General features: G+C 43.7%; 1 protein-coding gene across 1 annotated transcript in view; it reads right to left on the minus strand.

Moving 5' to 3' along the window:
- Window positions 1-1,108: 1,108 nt before the first annotated feature.
- CALCR (calcitonin receptor) overlaps window positions 1,109-17,739 on the minus strand; it is a 33,647-nt gene continuing 17,016 nt past the window's right edge. The window contains exons 6-12 of the mRNA XM_040964850.1: window positions 15,514-15,640; window positions 10,691-10,844; window positions 8,200-8,260; window positions 8,056-8,122; window positions 6,641-6,859; window positions 5,245-5,286; window positions 1,109-1,345 (exon numbers count right to left, since the gene is read on the minus strand). Of these exons, the coding sequence (XP_040820784.1) occupies window positions 1,109-1,345; window positions 5,245-5,286; window positions 6,641-6,859; window positions 8,056-8,122; window positions 8,200-8,260; window positions 10,691-10,844; window positions 15,514-15,640 (907 nt within the window). The remainder of the gene's footprint in view (window positions 1,346-5,244; window positions 5,287-6,640; window positions 6,860-8,055; window positions 8,123-8,199; window positions 8,261-10,690; window positions 10,845-15,513; window positions 15,641-17,739) is intronic.

Consider the following 17,739-nt stretch of genomic DNA (forward strand, 5'->3'; position numbering starts at 1 on the left):
GAGTTACATTTTCCTCCTGTTTTGCGAATAGCAGCAAACGTGAGGTCAGTTATAACCTGACTTCTGATTAGCACTGCTGAATCTGCCTGGAAAAGCCAGATCTGGTGAAGCGGGTGGAAGGCAGTTAATGAACTTCGATGGAGTCTTTTAATTACCAGTCTTAAGTTCATCTTTTACTGCTAAATAGCACCCAAGGGCAAGAGGTAATCTGCTTTATAAACCTTGGAGTGATTCGCTTTATAAGTCCTGGAGTTTAGGAAAGTGGAAAACTTTTTTTAAGAGAGCATTTTCTTCCACAAAGAATGACATTTTTGGCAGTTTTGTGAAAAATTTAGTGATGGATTCTTGGTGACCTCTCTGTGTAATATACGCAACCCAAGCACACGCCACATGAGACCAGCTCCTTAGAGCAGTCGGGGCCCGTCCAGCGGACAGGCTGTCTAGAGCTGAGCCGAGCACCTAACGCCACCAGCACATCGCGTGAGTGTCTTCCTGTCACTGAGAGCATGGCATCTCCCTGCCAGTCGCAGGTCTCTTTCCCCACATGCTTAGTCCTCTTGGTATCAGAAAGCCACTTGGTGTGAGGTCATTTCATTTGTACAGTTTCCATGGTACAGATGGTAGAACACCTCAATACATCAGAATCAAGTGAAATAAAAAGCTTAAAAATCCAGATCCATAGCCAAATACAGAAAGTCTAATTCAAAATCTAGAGTTTAAAAAGAAAGTGATATTGACAGTGATTTTGAACTTTTCAAAAGTATAAATGGCTCAAGATTAACAAGGAGCACCCTATGGCTGAACTAGATGAAGCTGCAGTTTTCTTGGATACCTTGCTTGCACGACTAGGCCTTGGCATCTCCGGCTCGGATGAAGGATGGAGTTCACAAGTTGCAATGGGAGACTCCGTTCCCAGACGATCTCCCAAAGCAGTAGTACCAAGAATCACTCTCTCCAGATTCACTATGGACAAATTCACTGAATAACTCTTCACAAATGATATGCTCAGCTCCTGGGAGGGTGGGGAGTCACTTGGAAACGCATGGTCTGTCTTTCCCCCCCAGGGAATGAAGGCTCAGTGCTCACGAGGCCGCCGCGGCGGCGTGGTTCAAGCGGATGACTCTTGCTCGATGGCGTGCAGCGGGATGATCTCGGCACCCTCGTCGCCTGCGTGGTAGGCCGGGTCGGGCTGGGGCTCCTGATGGCAGATGTAAACAGGGAGGCTGCCCTCCTCGGCTGCCAAAGTGGCTGTGCGTGACACGGTGCGGTGGGTGGGACGCCGTCCCCAGCGCTGCTGCCATTGGGTTTTAAATTGTGTCCAGTGGCGCTTCACGGTGGTCTGGACCTGGGAGGGAGGGAAATGAGTTAGGTGTGATGGCTGCAAATGACCTACGTGAACAGTATGAGCACGCTCTTGACAGCTGCCATAGGCTAAATGAGGCTGACTTGTAATCTTGAGTCCCAGGGCTGTGCTGTGGGTGCCTTAGCCTGGCACAGCAGCCACTGGGAAGACGACTTCGCCAGGGACAGCACTGGGGCCCTTGCTGAGTTGGCACGGGTAGCGTCATTTGGTATTTTTGAGCACAGGATGCTTTAGATCTTAGCTCCAAAGCATGAGAGTTGGTTTGGTTTCCTAACGTGGCATTTCTGTCTGATCAGGCAGGAGGGTGTGGGAACCAGTCTGAAGGACCGAGTACCCACCAGTTACTCCCATCTGAATCCAGTGTTGGTCATGAAGCACACGTGGATGGCACAGCTCTGCGTGCTACGGTAAGGGTTCACCCTGTGGATTTTCTTTTTCAGTGATGTAGTGTGCCAGGTAACTCTGTAACAACAAAATCTATCTCTAAAAAAAGATTTCTAGCCCATAAGCATATTTACTTGTCCTGTAAATATGGAAAGCTACACATCAAACACAAGAAGTGATGATGCTAAAGTCAGGAAACTCTGAAATGCAGACAATCACAGCTGCATTTCTGCTCAGATGTAAGTGGAAACAGCAATGAGAACACTTGTGTATTTCAGAGTTTCTAACATGTTCATATCATTTCCATAGTTTATTTCTGCTGTCAAACAGTTCCCTGTAAGGGATTCTGGGAGGAAAAGAGGTAAGTTATGTGACTAATTGTAGGAAACCATTGTATATGATATTGCATGCATCAAAAAAGAGAAATGAGAGGAAAAACTATAGGTGCCATAAAACTGCTTAATGTAAGGCTGAATGTTTCTGTGACAAATAGACTTTTTTCTGTAGAGAGTGGGGTGGAATTGTTTCTGGTCAGTTTTAAAGGTCTTAGGGGAAAGCAAGTCAGGAGGCTTGGGGTTTGCTGTTAGACGGTGTAGAGTAAGACTTAAGATGGCAATCTTGGTCTGCATAATCTGGCAGATGAACATGAGCAGTTTCAGACTCAACCTGCGGTACTGTAGGAGATATTTGCTCAAATTTATATCTGTTGGAGTGTGTTACAAACAGATTGTCATCCCGTGAACCTTTCTGTAGAAGTAACCGGGAAATGACAAGAGGCTCTTCACCGTTCAGACAACTTCCATGTGTAAGTCAGTAAGGAAATGCAACACAAAATGGTTTTTTCACTTTGGGAAACTAGAAGCCTGTTAAGCCCTGCTAATTAGATGCTAAGGGATGTTTTGACTGCAATCTGGAATTGTACCTCATTTTATTTAAGAGACAAAGACAAGGAGTGTCAGTGGTAAGCAGTGAGGTAGGTCCTGCAGCTGAACTTGGCATTGACCTCATAGAAGAACAAAGAATGGCTTGAAGTTCAGGTATAACATGCCGATTATGGTATACCTTGTACAAGCACTGGGTTTGCATAGTCCTAAACGGACTATCTCCACCATGTCTAGCAAGACTGTTCTCATATCTAACGTTTGCACAGGTATTTAGAATACCCAGGGTTGACAGTGAGTTTAGAGTTCTCAGAAGTACTCAGTAGGTGAATTTCTATTTCTCACATGTCTTTTCAAAGTGGTTCCCACCAGAAGATGTGGACATGTTAATCCTGAGTACAAACGGTGAGGCGCCTATGGTAGATTCCCAGTTACTTTAACAGAAAGTGTCATAGGCTTCTTTAATTGCATTCCAAAATTACAACCCATCTTTTTGTGTGGGGATGACAATCTGTTTCCATTTATAGCATGCTCTTTCTTACAAAACCAGAGGTTGAGCCTGAAAGTGCTTAGGTGACAACAGGAAGGGCACTGCATTTACTGGACAAAGTGCCAGGGAGATGTCCGATGGGATAGGAATAATACACAGTGATGTTCACCTTATAAGCACCTATAGTTATGCACCACTCAATGGAAGATAGTTTATCCGAGGAGATTTCAGCTAATGAAAACGTGTAAGTCTTGCTGCTGCTTCACCTCACTTTCTGCCAGCAGTATTCCAGAGACTTGGTGCAATCTGGGTTTAATTTAAAAATAATTTTAAAATAATTTTTAAAAAGTACTCTACCATTAAATGAGTTTAGACTCTTGAAAACTAGATGCTAAGAGATTTTGGAGTATTTACAAAATTGTTATTTTTCACCTTTAGGTGAAAAAATACCAGCAAAATCCCTACTGCTCTTGTTTTAGGGAACTTATATGCTCTGTAATTTGTAGTGGAGGAGTATGTAAAACAGGCTTTTGATTCCTTTTTATTACCTAGCTTTCCATAGTTATTCTGAGAAATAAGTAAAATGTTAAAATTTGTACACAGATCATTTTAATCCTAATATTTCTCTGGACCTGCCCCATTAGGTGAAGATCATTAATTGCTTGAAAATGTTGGATTCTATATAGAAAAATGGTCTTTTAAAGTGTTGGGTCTAGACCAACAGCATGCATACTACTTTGGGAACTGGTTGGAAATGCTAATCTTCAAGCCCCATCCCACACCTGATGTGTTTTGGGTTTTAACAAACCATTCGGGTGAATCTGGCACGCACTTGAAGTTTGAGAGTACTCATCTAGAACAAAAAATATTGTTTGGGTTTGTCTATGAAAAACAATATGAAGGCTCTCTATGCATATGTATTAAAAGGCTCACTGATCTGCAAATTGAATTTCACTAAAATCCAGGATACAGAGAACGGGTATGGTGTGACTTAGGTACAGTGTTACATACAGGAAAGGGAAGTGAGACCACAGAGCCCTTCTGGTCCAGAGAGAAAGAAGGCAGGGAAATGGACATGACCTGGCATTTCTCACGAAGTACCAGGGAACGTGAAAACAAGTCATCTACTTATTTATCCCATTGGAGCAGATTCTCAAAGCCCAGCAAAGAAGCCTGTTAGTGTCCCTGGCTCTAAGTCCAACGTGGTTCCCAAGCAATGGAGGGAGACCATATTCATAGAGACTGCATGGAAGAAAGAAATGAACGGAGTTTCCAGGATCTCCTGGTGGTATGTGGAAAAGAACTTGGGAACTGGGAGAAGACAGTGACATAGTCAAAGAGGCTACAGAATTAGGGGATACTGACATTAATATTTTGTAATATATATAACATAGTGGCTCAATGGCTTCCGAAGTAGCTTTGTATTTACTTTTGTTGCAGAGATTGTCAAACACCAGAGGCTGGTAGACTGGGGGCCCTGAAAGTAAGAAAGCTTTCAAATTGTGTCCCATGAAAACTTGGAAGAGTTTCTCAACTATACACAGTTCTATCTTGAACACCTGCAATTCCACAAATTGGGTTTCCAGGTAAGATTTCAAGGATATTGGTGGTTACAAGTACCAGGAGAACACTGGAAACAATCTCTAGTGTCTATTACTCAGAATCCTTGGAGTCTTACTTTTAGGTCCATTCTCAGGACCTTAGAACCCAGCAACTCAAATGCCAAACCATAAACAAACCAACTGGATCTTGGCCCTGCCCTAGCAATCATGTAAGTCTGTTAAAGGGAATTTGGGACATGCCTGCTCTTTCAAAGGGGAATGCCAAATAGCTTTCATGATTGCTCTTAGGGGTGCTGACCAGTTCAAGATGTTAGCTGCCTGTCTGGATAAGATTAGCTCAGAGTGGTGGAGAAAATACACGGCCCTCACATCAATGGCAGGGCTGAGACAAAGGTGTACAGCAGTCCCTTGGGAACCGTACAATGCCAATTTCACATTAAGTTCTTTTCCACATAACACCTGGAGGTACTGGAAACTCAGCCCATTTCTTCACACCCTGCAGACCCAGTGAATGTGGTCACTCCATTGCTTGGAGTAACAGTGTGACTCGGAGCGATTCCTTACCTCATTGTTGCAGAAGCAGTAGATAGTGGCCACGAAGAATCCCTAAAGGAAAAATAGAATCAGTCCTTTCTTTATGTACTAGGTTGTTCAATAATCATTAGACGTAGATTACCTGGCTAGGATCATCTCCCACTGCAACAGCAAGTCAAAGCTTGATGAAATACAAAGACAAGGGGAGGATGCTTACTGCTGGTAGTCAGCAATGCATCGCAACAAAATTCCTTTCTAGATGTTTGTATTGTTAGAATCCTGCTTGGCTGTGAGGACAGTTCTTACCTGGCTGATTACTGTTCCCTTTAACAGGAAGATTTATAATGGAATATGCTGACTACAGTGGATTATATACTGAAGAACTTGCAAGATTGAGATCCTATAGAGATCAGCAGAGAAGGATTTATGAGCAAAAATATCACCACAGGTGACTAGGGGCCAGAATGTCCCAGCGTGTCATGGTGGGCTACAGCAGTCCTGTAGCCATGTCCATGTTAAAGACATGGATGAAGTAATCCTGGAGGTCCTCCATCACCATCTAGAAGGCTTCACATGTCCCTGCTTAAATGATGGGTAAAATGTGGGGCTGGAGTGGTGGCCTAGCATGCTGATTATCCAGCTGCAGTGCTGGCCTACCACATAGCCACCGGTTCTAGTCCAGATGCTCCAGCCCGGGAAAGCAGTGGAAGATGGCCTGAAGCCTGTGCTTCCGGGTTTGGAGTACCCCAGCTCTGGTGGTTGTGGCCATTTAGGGAATGAGCCAGTGATGGAAGCACTCTCTCCCTCTGTAACTCTTTCAAGTAGAAACTTTTAAAAAATATTAGAATAATAGGTTAGATTATTAAAAACAGATCTCAGATTTTCCTTTTAGAACTGCATTTTTATCACCTTCTCATATTAGTGGAAAATAAGACTAGTAAGACATTTGAAATTGAGTCAGCAAAACTTTGTAGCAGAGGTGATTCTGCTATAAGCTCTGAGGCCAGGCCCCAGCCACCGGCTTTCAGCAGGGCGTTGTATTTTGGAGACTGCACAGGCATGGAGCAGCCATTCGACTCTGCAAGCGAGAAGACGCCAGCTGGCCCAGCACAGCACCTGACGGCCCGCCCACTCCTACTTGAGGACAAATCTGGGGCCAGTGTTCTTCTCCAGGCACTGGATGGACTAAGACAGCTCTGGGCGGGTTCATTCTCCTTATCAGAGCCACTGCTGATTTATGAAAAGGTTTGACAATCCCTGTGTGGGTAATAAGATCACTAAATAAAGTGTCTCAACAAAATCTGGTGTGCTTTGGACTGCTGCCTGGGCCTGCTGCATTGGAGGCTGTAAAGTACTGCAGCATGTAAGGTCGCGGGCTGCAGAAATCAATTGGCAATACAAGAGTCAATAGTGAGTGCAGCCCTACCTGGAAGTGAATCAGGGAGTGCATGAGGTAATCGTAGATCTTCCCAAGAATCTTGTTGGAGGGTCTCCAGGGGAAGACGACGAACTGGATGCCCAGCAGGGGCACCAGGATCATGGTGGCCTTCACGGCCTTCAGGTACATGTGCGACTCGGCCTCGTGGGTCTCCCTCATCTTGGTCACTAGCACCCGGACGATGTTGAGCAGAAAGAAGAAATTGACCTGCCAAGGGGTGGGATGATAAGCCAGTCAGGCGAGCTGCACCATACTCATGTTTAGCCAGTGTCTGGGGGCAGAGCTGGCAGGGACCAGCTGTCTGCCAGCGACACAGCTCGCTCAGCAATCCTGCACCTCACCTGATGGGGAGCCACTCTCTCTCCAGCCCTGGACTCTTACCTTCTTAAAGAAAATATTTTTCCTGTACTGTGAATACACTAGGTTGGGGTATATTCCTTCTCTTGATTACTTTTACAAAGGAGCCTAACACATGCTTTTTGTTAGCAAGGCTTTTCCTCTGGGGATGAGTTAACTGGCACAGAAATGAAAACTGACAAAAAGTAACTTTGGTACAAAACAAATTCCATCTATATGTGGAATCTTTAAAGAGTTCATTAAAATGTATGTCATGGAAAATGCATTGATTTATAAACATTTCACATTAAATACTATTAAACAATGTATATATTTGCTTATTGATTTTCTTGATGGAAATTGAGGTTCTTTCTGTATTTTGTTACAAATAAGAGTGCTACAGACATGTTTAGACAGCCAAGTCTTGGGGTTCTATCCATTTCTTCTGAATAAATGCCCAAGTGAAATTACCTGTTTACATGGGTCTTCCTCGCATCTCTCTACTTGCCAGCCTCTTACTATTCTTTGACTTTGGGCAAGATCACCACAATCTTTGGGTATAATTTCCCTACATAGTTAAACCTCCTGATGGTAGAGGGTGGCCGTCAGGAACACAGGGAGAAGTTCAGGAGCTGGCTGACCAGTGGCCCATGGAGCAAAGCTGGTTTAGGTTTGCAGGACCAGGGGAATAATGCATGATGATAGCCATAGCTCTATGGTGTCCTGATTTTTTTTTCCTTTTTATCAGCAATACCTTTTATAATTCCTTTAGCCTTGGGTCTTCACCTTTAAGAATCTAGTCAAAGATTTTTAAAAACTAGCTGCAGAACTGTTGTACTGTGGCTACAATTGAATTTACGGTAACCTAACCACCCACATGTGAATTAGACATCTTTCAAATAAAAGATATTTTTTTAAAGACTCTAAAATCAAGTCATTTTTCTTAGTATAGAATACTTCTAATAGAACATCATTGAATTCACTAAGTTCTAAGACATAATGCTATACAGAGAAGTCCCAACCAAGGGACAAGGTTAGCAGTAAGGAAATCCAGAAGCGGTTCTCACCACCAGAGCTGCCATCACTGGGCCGTGGATGATGTAAAGCAGGTGGGTCTCCACACTCATCCAGCAGCTGGAAACAGAAGGGGACACAATGCAGGTATCTTCCTCTGCCAAAGATGCTGACTTAGGGACCACAAGGATACTTACTTGTCATTGAAGTAGAGTGCTCGAGTAATGGCATGGATCGTGGTTGGCACCAGTGGGAACCCTGGAAACAAACAATACGTGTCACACTTGGTCTCTAGGTCACAAGTTGTACTTACAGTTACATGGAACATGGCAGGGTACTTGCAAAAAGGGTCGCCCACTCAATGTTTCTCCCCAGACTGTTGTTTGGCACAAATTTTCTTTCCCCAAGACAGATGATGCTGTTCCCGGTTAGAAGACTGTGGGCTTTCAGGGTCTGGTGAAGAACATCCAATTTAAAAGCCTTTACCACGTGACCCAGCGGAGCAGTTGCTGTCTTCCTCTCCCTATGATGTTGACCATGGTTGTGATGCCCATGATAAAGACCGAGGTGATGAATATATGGAGCTAAAACCAGAGCATCTTTCTGCTGTGGAAGAACATGGCTTTGCCCTCAAGAGAAGCTGGGGACCTCCAGATGGGTGATTTGGAACAGCAGAGGGAGCCACAGGCTGTGGCCCCTATGCCTTGGTTATTTTTCACATGATTCTGGCCTTTTGACTTTTGCTTCTTTCACATGCATGAGTCCTGTTTCTTTGTAATTCAGATGCTGCAGAGCAGCCAGGGTCTTCCTCACTGTGTCATTCTGCCTACTGAAACGCTGTGGAGGCGTCTAGCTTAGTGTCCCCTTCCCTGCCCGACCCAGAGGCACCTTAAAAAATCAGCTCTGAATTAGGAACTTGAACAACACAAGAGCTACTAGCAGTGTAGCCTGTCCAATGATTACTTTTTAAAAATCAGTTATTCTATCAATGTAACCTACAGTTGTAATTTTCATAAAAAGATCCCCCTTGCTACTCAGATGTGCCTTTGTCGAACTGAATATGGTCTGATTGCTCCACCTGCAGAAAGATTTGGTTATTGTTATCAGATTAGGAAATCCCGAAGAAAGCCAAACCTGTATGCTTTGCTAAAAACTGGGAAAAGGCTTCAATAGCTAGAGTTTTTAACCTAAGAATAACTACAGCTTTAATTTATATATATTTTTTGAAAGTCAGATATACTGCACTGATCCAAAGCCAGGAGCTTCTTCTGGGTCTCCCACATGGGTGCAGGGTCCCAAGGCTTTGGGCACTGCTTGACTGTCTTCCCAGATCACAAGCAGGGATCTGGATGGGAAGCGGGGCTGTTGGGATTAGAACCAGTGCTCATATGGGATCCTGGTGCTTGCAAGGTGAGGACTTTAGCCACTAGGCTACCACGCTGGGCCCTAACCACAGCTTTTAAATTCACCAAGGTATAGCCTACGATACCTTCAGAGTCTGTTCACATAAAGCAGTTGTGTGGTCCACAACGCTTCTAAAATACCACTTCTTCAATTCAGAAATAAACTCTGCAGTTACTCTGAAAGTCATACTTGGGAATGAGATGGCAAGAGGCATATAGAACTCTCAAGCCCACCTTGTAGTTTTGTCAGAGGGAAGTTCTGTTACTCTTCAGGGAGAGGAGCGGAGACCTGTGTGTGATGACTGTGATGAGGGGTGGGGGCAGGCAGTGCACAAGCCTTTGCTTCCTTCCACCTCTTTGCAACGGTTTGCTTTCTTCATCTTTTCCCTACAGGCCCCAAGGCCAAAGGAGTCTGTTTCAGACAGATGAGACCAGTTCTGTCTGTTCAATGTAAATGTTCATGGGGGAATTTCCTGCCTTTTGGAACAAGGAGGAAAATGGCAAAGTGGAGCATCAATCTGAAGGCAGCTCTAAGAATCAGTGATGTTTCTAAAGCTGCTGCAGTTGTAGAGATCAGCTACTGCGTGGTGCCCTGAAGACTCAGAAGGAAAAACAGCCATGGAGAGAGGCATTCTTTCATTCTGTTTCACTCACAATGTGAGGTTTACGATGCCTCATAATTCTTGGCAATTCTTACCAGACCCTGGAATTGGTAGTTACAGCTAACATTGGTAGCCCTGGGGGGGGGTGTTGGAAATTGCAGAGTCTAAGGGATCTCCACCCCCTCCAATGTGGACAGAGCATCCACAGCCTGGACATCTCAACACCTGGCTTCTTACTGCTCGCCAGGTAGGATGCTGACAGCAAGTCTTGCCAGGAAGTGCCAACGGCTACACTTGTCCACCAGACTCTCCTCCCTGGCCTCTCATTGGGCCGCCCTGCTGCTGCAGCTACAGCAAATAACAGCCTCACATGGGTAGTAGGGCCAAGGTCAAGGAAGCCTGTTGTCCACACAGTGAGATTCTCCCAAGCTGCACAAATGGGTGACCCTCGCTCCCTCGGGCCTGTGTCCATCCGTCATCTGGGTTCCTTGGCTGAAGACACTCTCGTAGTCACATCTTCCCTTCTCTGTGCTGACCCTCAAGTTCCTTGTGGCTTGATGGAGACTGACCCCCTAGCAGTATCCACATAGGATCATCCCTTGGAGATGCAGAGCATGATCAACACTGGACCCACACAGACAGAAGCTAACGTGGCTCAGAGATCAGCCAGCCTAGGGACTTACCCCAGCCCAGGAGATAGTACCAGCGCAGGTGCCGCTGCTTGGCAAACACAGCCACCACGATCAGCGTGTGCAGGTAGATCCCTTCGCAGAGCATCCAGAAATAATTGCACGACATCATGTACTGGTGGAAAAAGTGCAAAACCTTGCAGCTCACCTGGCAGAAAGAAAGGAAGATGCTCAGTGGAAGACACAAGTGAAGCACTGGCAGTGAACGAGGGTCAGGCGTCTTCATTAGGCTGGCAGGGCCAGTTCCTCCAACTGGCCAACCTGTGTCTGCATGTCAGCACAAGAGTGCGTAAGCCAAACAGAAGCCCGGTCCAAAAATGTTCTTTCCCCATTATATTCTGGGGATTAATGTTGAGTATGCAAGGTCGTTTTCTGCAATGCAATTTTAAATTTAGAGGATAACTGGTGAGTTGTCACATGATTTTTAATGGCCCCTTTCTGTCATTGTGATAATGAATATGCAAGACTTCTTGAACACTGGTCCTGAAGTGCAGTGCTCTGTTGATGAAGTCTCCTTAGCAACAAAAAACCAAATCAGGCAATACATTTCTCATCTGTGGACCAGGAGCTTTGCTACTAAACCTAGCTGCTGAAGCTCATGGTTTTATTTTGCTGTTTGAGTCTTGGCTTATGCATCAGAATAAAAGTGTTTGTCAAGTCCTCTCTAGGCACTGGGGTTTATTAAGCTCAAGCACTTAGCAAAGATGTGGGAGCTAGCCTCCCCCTCCCACCCCGAAATCAGAGTAACAACATATTGTCTTCTATACAGAGTTATTCAAATGGCCTAACAGAGTGTCCAATATTCTGTGACACTCATTTGAAGTCTTCTGTTTTTTGTTGGGTTGTTTTAGTAAGCACATGCGGCCAAATCTAAAATGCAAATCCTCCGTGATGCTGGCAGTCATTTTACATTATGCCATGCTTTTGGAACGATTTGCCATCATGTAGTTAGGAGGTCAGCCAAAGACCAGACTTTCTGAGACTTGTCCCCTTAACTTCTATAATTACCCTACATTCTGCCTTCTGTTCATTAAATTGAGTAAAACTAAGGATTTTTGATCAGAATTTTGGATATCATAGAAAGGGGGCAATTGCAATTAATCAATGGAACTCCATCCTCAGCTGCCATTGTCAGGCGTTCTCTTCCTCCCAGGATATAGCTGTCTTGCACTACTATTCATTTTTAAAAAATATTTATTTCATTTTTAATTAGAAAGTCAGAATTACAGAGAGAAGCAGAGACAGAAAGATCTTCCATCTGCTGGTTCACTCCCCAAGTGGCTGCAATGGCCAGAGCTGAGCAGATCCAAAGCCAGGAGCTTCTTCCGGGTCTCCCATACAGGTGCAGGTTAATAAGGCCTTGGACCATCCTCTACTGCTTTACCAGGCCACAAGGGATCGCTGTGTGTGCAAAGTGAGGATTTAGCTAGGTCCGTGCTAGTATTCATTTGATAAATAATATATGAGGAATAACCAAGTGGTTTTTAATTTTCATAGCTGTAAGAATAGTCCTTCTACCATCTAAGGAATAATCATTTGTTTCCCAGTCACTTGTCATTTTTCATTTCTGAGAACATGTCAGGTTTTCATGTCTTGCAGATCATTGGAATATGTGTCTGGTGCTGCCATAAAGTTCAAATAAAATATTTAAAAATATAGTGCAGGTGGATTAATTTTTAAAACATACTTTTTTTCACATTCAAACAGTGGCTTCCATTTTCCTGGTTATTTACATTCTATGCAAATCAGCCAGAACTTCTCAAAGCTCTTGAACTTATTACATGTAAAGTTCATAATCACGTTCTTTCTCATGGAGGAGAGATGTGAGGCTTATTTGTCAGTGGAATTCAATCACATGTGACATGAAGATGGATGGCTTCCACTGAAGGACTAGTTACATGTTTGTTCTACCCTGGCCAAGTTTAGTGCAGGTTTCTTGGAAAACACGCCTTCTTGCTTTTCTTATTTCAATCAAAAGAAAACAAGCTTTTGTTTGGATCAGATATGGTGGCTCCCATTCCCCACCTTCCCAAAGTATATCTCTTTCGAAACAGGAAAAATGCTAGAGAAAACTGCCCTAAAACAATTACTAACGAAGGTCTGACTTCAGGGAATCATCAGTTACTGACCTCCCCTGTTCTTCCCCTGCCTGTGAGATTTTTGTTTTCAGGATAGTTTTAAGATGTTATTGGAGAATAGAATATTTTGGCATTAGTTTTTATTTATACACACAGTGAGATGCACTCACGGAGTCTATGGGTGTTTGCCACATGGAAGTGTGAGTATGCCATTCATTATAAAATCACTGATGCCAGCTACAGGTCAACGATTAAATGGAGTTGTTGTCTAGAAAGAAACCATCTAGCAATAGCAACTAATGAGACCCCTTAGAGTAATGACAAGAACTACAGATTTGCTGAAACCAAGTACAAGGACCTAGGGAATTAGCCATAGGCAGAGATTTAGGCGCAGCCTCATGGAAAATGGTTTGCAATAGTATGCCCTTGGGAAATGTTAAGTGTTATGTTACTTATGGACTTCAGACAACGCTGTGGAAGTGAGCAGAGCAGTTTTTGTTATTCTCATTTGATGGGTTTAAAATGGCTCCTAAGATTTAGTAGCAAATTCAAAACCTCAGTGCAGCCTGTTTCCTGAAGTCCAAGTTTGTGCAGGATCTCCCTGTGGGCTATAGCAGAAGCAAGCTCGAAGCATCAGAAACGTAATGCCTTCAACAAGAATGGGAGAGACGCTTTTTAAAAGACTTAGGGAGGGAAAGAAGGGTAGTGGGGAAGCCCTATACCTGCAAAACTATTTAATGAAATAATAATAATAATAATAATAATAATAATAATAAGGCATTCACAGTACTTCCTCATGACATTTGTTTGATCCTGGCGGCAGCTTATCTAATACCTAGCGTGCCGTTTCGTGACTTACTTCTACAGATAGTTACTTTCTCAGGATTTCCTCCCTTGATGGAAAACAGAAAACCAACACCTGATTATTCTCCACCATGACATGCTTAGTGAACCTCTGAGAGACCTGTTTTAAACTCTGTTGGATCAACCTCCCCACTGTAGTGTGCCTGGCCCCCAGGGACAGTCACCACTTTGCAATGGCTGAGCCTGGTTAAGAACACATCTTCCGGAGGCAGCCAAGATAACCGATGGCACCCTGTGGGACAGAAAGGAGAGGCTGGCTTGTGTGTGACATGGCTGGGTGACAATCCCAGCTCTACTTATCTGCCAGCACTCAACCTCCATTTTCTTCATTTTAAACTCCCTGGGATAATATCTACCTGAGCTGAGTTTTGTGAGGTTCAAATTTAACATAAAAATGCCAATTTGTCAAGGTGAGCCCATCGGAGTCATTATTGTGCATCTAAGACCAGCCTTTGCCTCTGAGAGCAAGCATCCTGATTTTAAGATGGATTACGATGTCTTTGTGGACATAATCACACTGCAAAGATATTAACACTGTGGATCCATCACAAGCCAACTGAAGCTGCTTTCTCATGCCATGCCAGTGTCACGCAGAAAGCATGCTCTGGGCAGATTCCACGCATTTTTGTCACTGAGTTGGCAGAATTGTCAGGTGTCAGTTTTGAAAGATGAGGCTATCTACAGATGCTTGCACAACACAGCTGAGCAGAGAAACAAACAAAAAAGCTATCCCTTGGCCAGTCACTATGAGAGCTTCTGTTGTGCTTTTGGGTGCACTGCCAACTACCTCACTTCCACTGCCTGGGCCCAGAGAGACATATCTGCCCGTCTCCACAGAGCTTCCCTGTCCTTCAGCTTCTGGTTGCACCTGGTTAACGAAGCCCATCAGTAGAGATGGAAGGATGGATGTGAGGGTACAGCATGGCATTTATTTCTGCACTTACTATGGTGGGGCTGCAGGAGGCTTCCAGTGTCTCGAGCCCTGAGTTTCTAAGGACAATTCTCACCACAGCACCCAAGAAAGCACTTTCTGGCACAGGTCCTACTGCCTGCAAAGTCCTTCGCAATCCTTTGGGAGAGGATGCATCTCTTGTCAGGTGTGTGGACATACAGCAAGACATTTATGCACCTCATTAGAGGAGGTCCATAGCTGTTCACTGCTGCGGTGACTGGCCCAATCCCAGCCTGGCCCTGGAGCACCAAGTTCAACATTCAGGCACACCACAGACACTGGGGCCACAGCACAGTGCTTCTTAGACACATCGTGTTGTCCATGTCCGTGATGTGCTCAGTACACATTTTCATAGATGTTGCTAAATTATAAGTTAGTCATAAAAACTCATAGTTTTGGGTTGGTGCGTGGCACTGCAGGCTAATCACCTGCTGGCCACACTGGCATCCCTTGCGTGCACCAGTTAAAGTTTGGGGTGTTCTACTTCTGATTCAGCTTTTTGCTAATGGCTTGGGAAAGCAGCTGAGGATGATAAGGCCCTGGGTCCCTGGATCCACACAAGAAGCTCCTGGCTTCAGACCAGTACAGTACTGGCTGTTGCAGCCATCTGGGAAGTGAACCAGAGGATGGAAGATCTTTCTCTCCTTCTCTCTCTCTCATCCAAATAAAGTGAATCTTTTAAAGAAAAGCCTAAGTTATCACTTTCATTTTTATCATGATTCTAATATTCCCAGGCTTTTACCAAAGGAAGTAACAATTACTTTCAAGAATTACTAGGAAATGGAAGATTTGGCTTACTACAAACTTCCACCGTGACAGTCAGCATAATCACACAGCTAATCAAATCCAACAGGAACATCATTGTCACTATCTAGATATGACATTCTTCAAAAACCTTAAAGACAAAACCACGCATGGCTTACCGGGTCCCTTCGCACCAGCTCTCCGTTGGGCACAACCTCCACCAGGTGGATAATGATAATCATCGAGTTCAGAATGTAGGTCAGAAACATGTTCTTGTGCAGGGTCACTCGCTGACAACCAAGGCTCCTGCGACCAAGAGAAACAGGATTAGTCCCTGCCCAGATGCTGATGCCTTTGGTAGAAAGCCATTGTAGTAGTAATCTTTCTTATATTTTCCTCAGCAACAGATAAGGGAACGTATGTATTGATGCATGGGAAATATGAATTAGGAATCATTTCCTATAACTGACATGAACCCAAGTCATAGCCTCCCACTGTAACGTTTTGAGATTTCCTTTGTCTAGGCATCATACCTCGTTCACAAGGGAAATGGAAACTGAGGAAAGGGGATGATGAAAGGGACTAAATATACAATAAACTGCATTAGCACTGCTGCAGATATTCACAACACAGCCTATGTTCTATCTTTCCTATTGGAAAGGGACTGCAAACCTTCAGACTGAGCACAAAATACAAAATGATTAGCCTCAAGGAATTTTCTTAATTTCTATTTCTTTTCCTCTGACCACGATGGACAGTTATCTTTTGTCAATAGGAAGTTAGAACAAAGGCTGCCATTTTTTGACACAACTAATTTAGCAGGTTCCCTGGAAGAACAGAAAAGCAGTCAGAGATATGAAATGGGGGATTCAACACCACCTGTTCCTTCAGTGTGAAACCAGGACTGAATGGAACACTGATGGGGATGTGGAAGACTCTAGATGCCCTGCTTGAAGCCCTCTTCTGTAACCTCCAAGATTACTTTGAGGTTTGCCAATACATGTTTTTGCAACTTTCACATATGAGTAAATGGGTATTTAAAAAATATATATCAGAAAGGCAAGAGTACAATTGGTCATGAGGAATGATAATGAATATTATCCTTTTCTTGAAAAGAACACAGTGGGATTTGTAAGTATTTATGATCAGTTCATAAAACGGAGGGTAAATTGTAAGTGCCAGTCGTGAGGTAAGTGGGGTGCATGGCTCCTGAGAACGGTCAGTACCACAGGCCAGTCAATGTCCATTCAGGTCACTTTCTCACAGGATCTGCATCTTAGTCCTCTGGGTGACATTTTGGGTCGGTATCTAGTTGTGAGGATTCTTGCTAAAGATGTACATTTACTCTTTGTCCATATTATTACTTTTTCCCCCCCACAAATGCCTGTATAGCAAAGATGCCGTCTACTATGTTTAACTTGTGGCCCAGAAGTAACTTGCTCACCATCCTGGGGAGCACTTTGAATTTTTATTCATTTAAGGCCTTGAGTGTTGCCTTTTTTATGCTCAAAATCACTGAAAATTCTTTCAATGGGTGGGAAAAAGAAAAGTTCAAATTATCAATAACAGACTTTATACACACTCTACATTAATTCTTTTAAAGTGCAGGGAGCATACTTCCTATTTGTTTCAGGTTATAGAACCATGACTTTTAGCTTCCTTTGCATACTTAGGAATAAAACCTCATTAAGATTAAAGGTGTGCTTTAATGAGCTCATGTCGAGCAATTTTCCAAGACTTCTAGTGAAACATTGGCCATTCCTTAACCTCCTGTATATTCAGGGACTTTAAATTCTTCTGCAGGCCTCCTCCACCTGCTGGCTGAAGGACACCTGCAGGGTCTCACCTTGTTGGAGACCTTCCAAGGACGATTTGAAGGGTTCTGAGTGAGTTTCAATGGGATGATTACAACTGCCACAGCAGGTCTCAGAAGTGAAACTACACAGCCTCTCATTTTCATCCATGCAAATTTTATGAAACTGACTGGATTTTGCAAAATAACAACCCAGGAAATGCAGAAGTAAGCAAGAAAGTGCTGATTATGTGTTCGCTCAGGTTTCATGTAAATATCATTAACTACACAATACAGGAACCTTCATTATAATGCACAGGACAGATCTTAAGGGTGACGACTGTGTCTACAAAAATTCTTGGGAAACTTTGTTAATCAAAAAATAAAGTCAGTTGATCAATCTGAATAACCTTCTACTTTAGCAATTACATTTAATATTACTGTCATCCAAATAATAAAAGAAAATTGAAGAGTCAAGAACATCCTTTCCTTTTTAGCAAAAGGGAATCCATGGCATTTTTAGTTCAAGTAGGTTTAAGAACAAAGAGAGAGGTCAGTGCTGTGGTGTTAAGACGTGTGGTGTCAGCATTCCTTGTGGGCACTGGTTTGAGAC

This window comes from Ochotona curzoniae, unplaced genomic scaffold, assembly GCF_017591425.1.
Source record: "Ochotona curzoniae isolate NIBS_2020 unplaced genomic scaffold, NIBS_Ocur_1.0 scaffold_3835, whole genome shotgun sequence".
NCBI classification, from domain to species: domain Eukaryota; kingdom Metazoa; phylum Chordata; class Mammalia; order Lagomorpha; family Ochotonidae; genus Ochotona; species Ochotona curzoniae.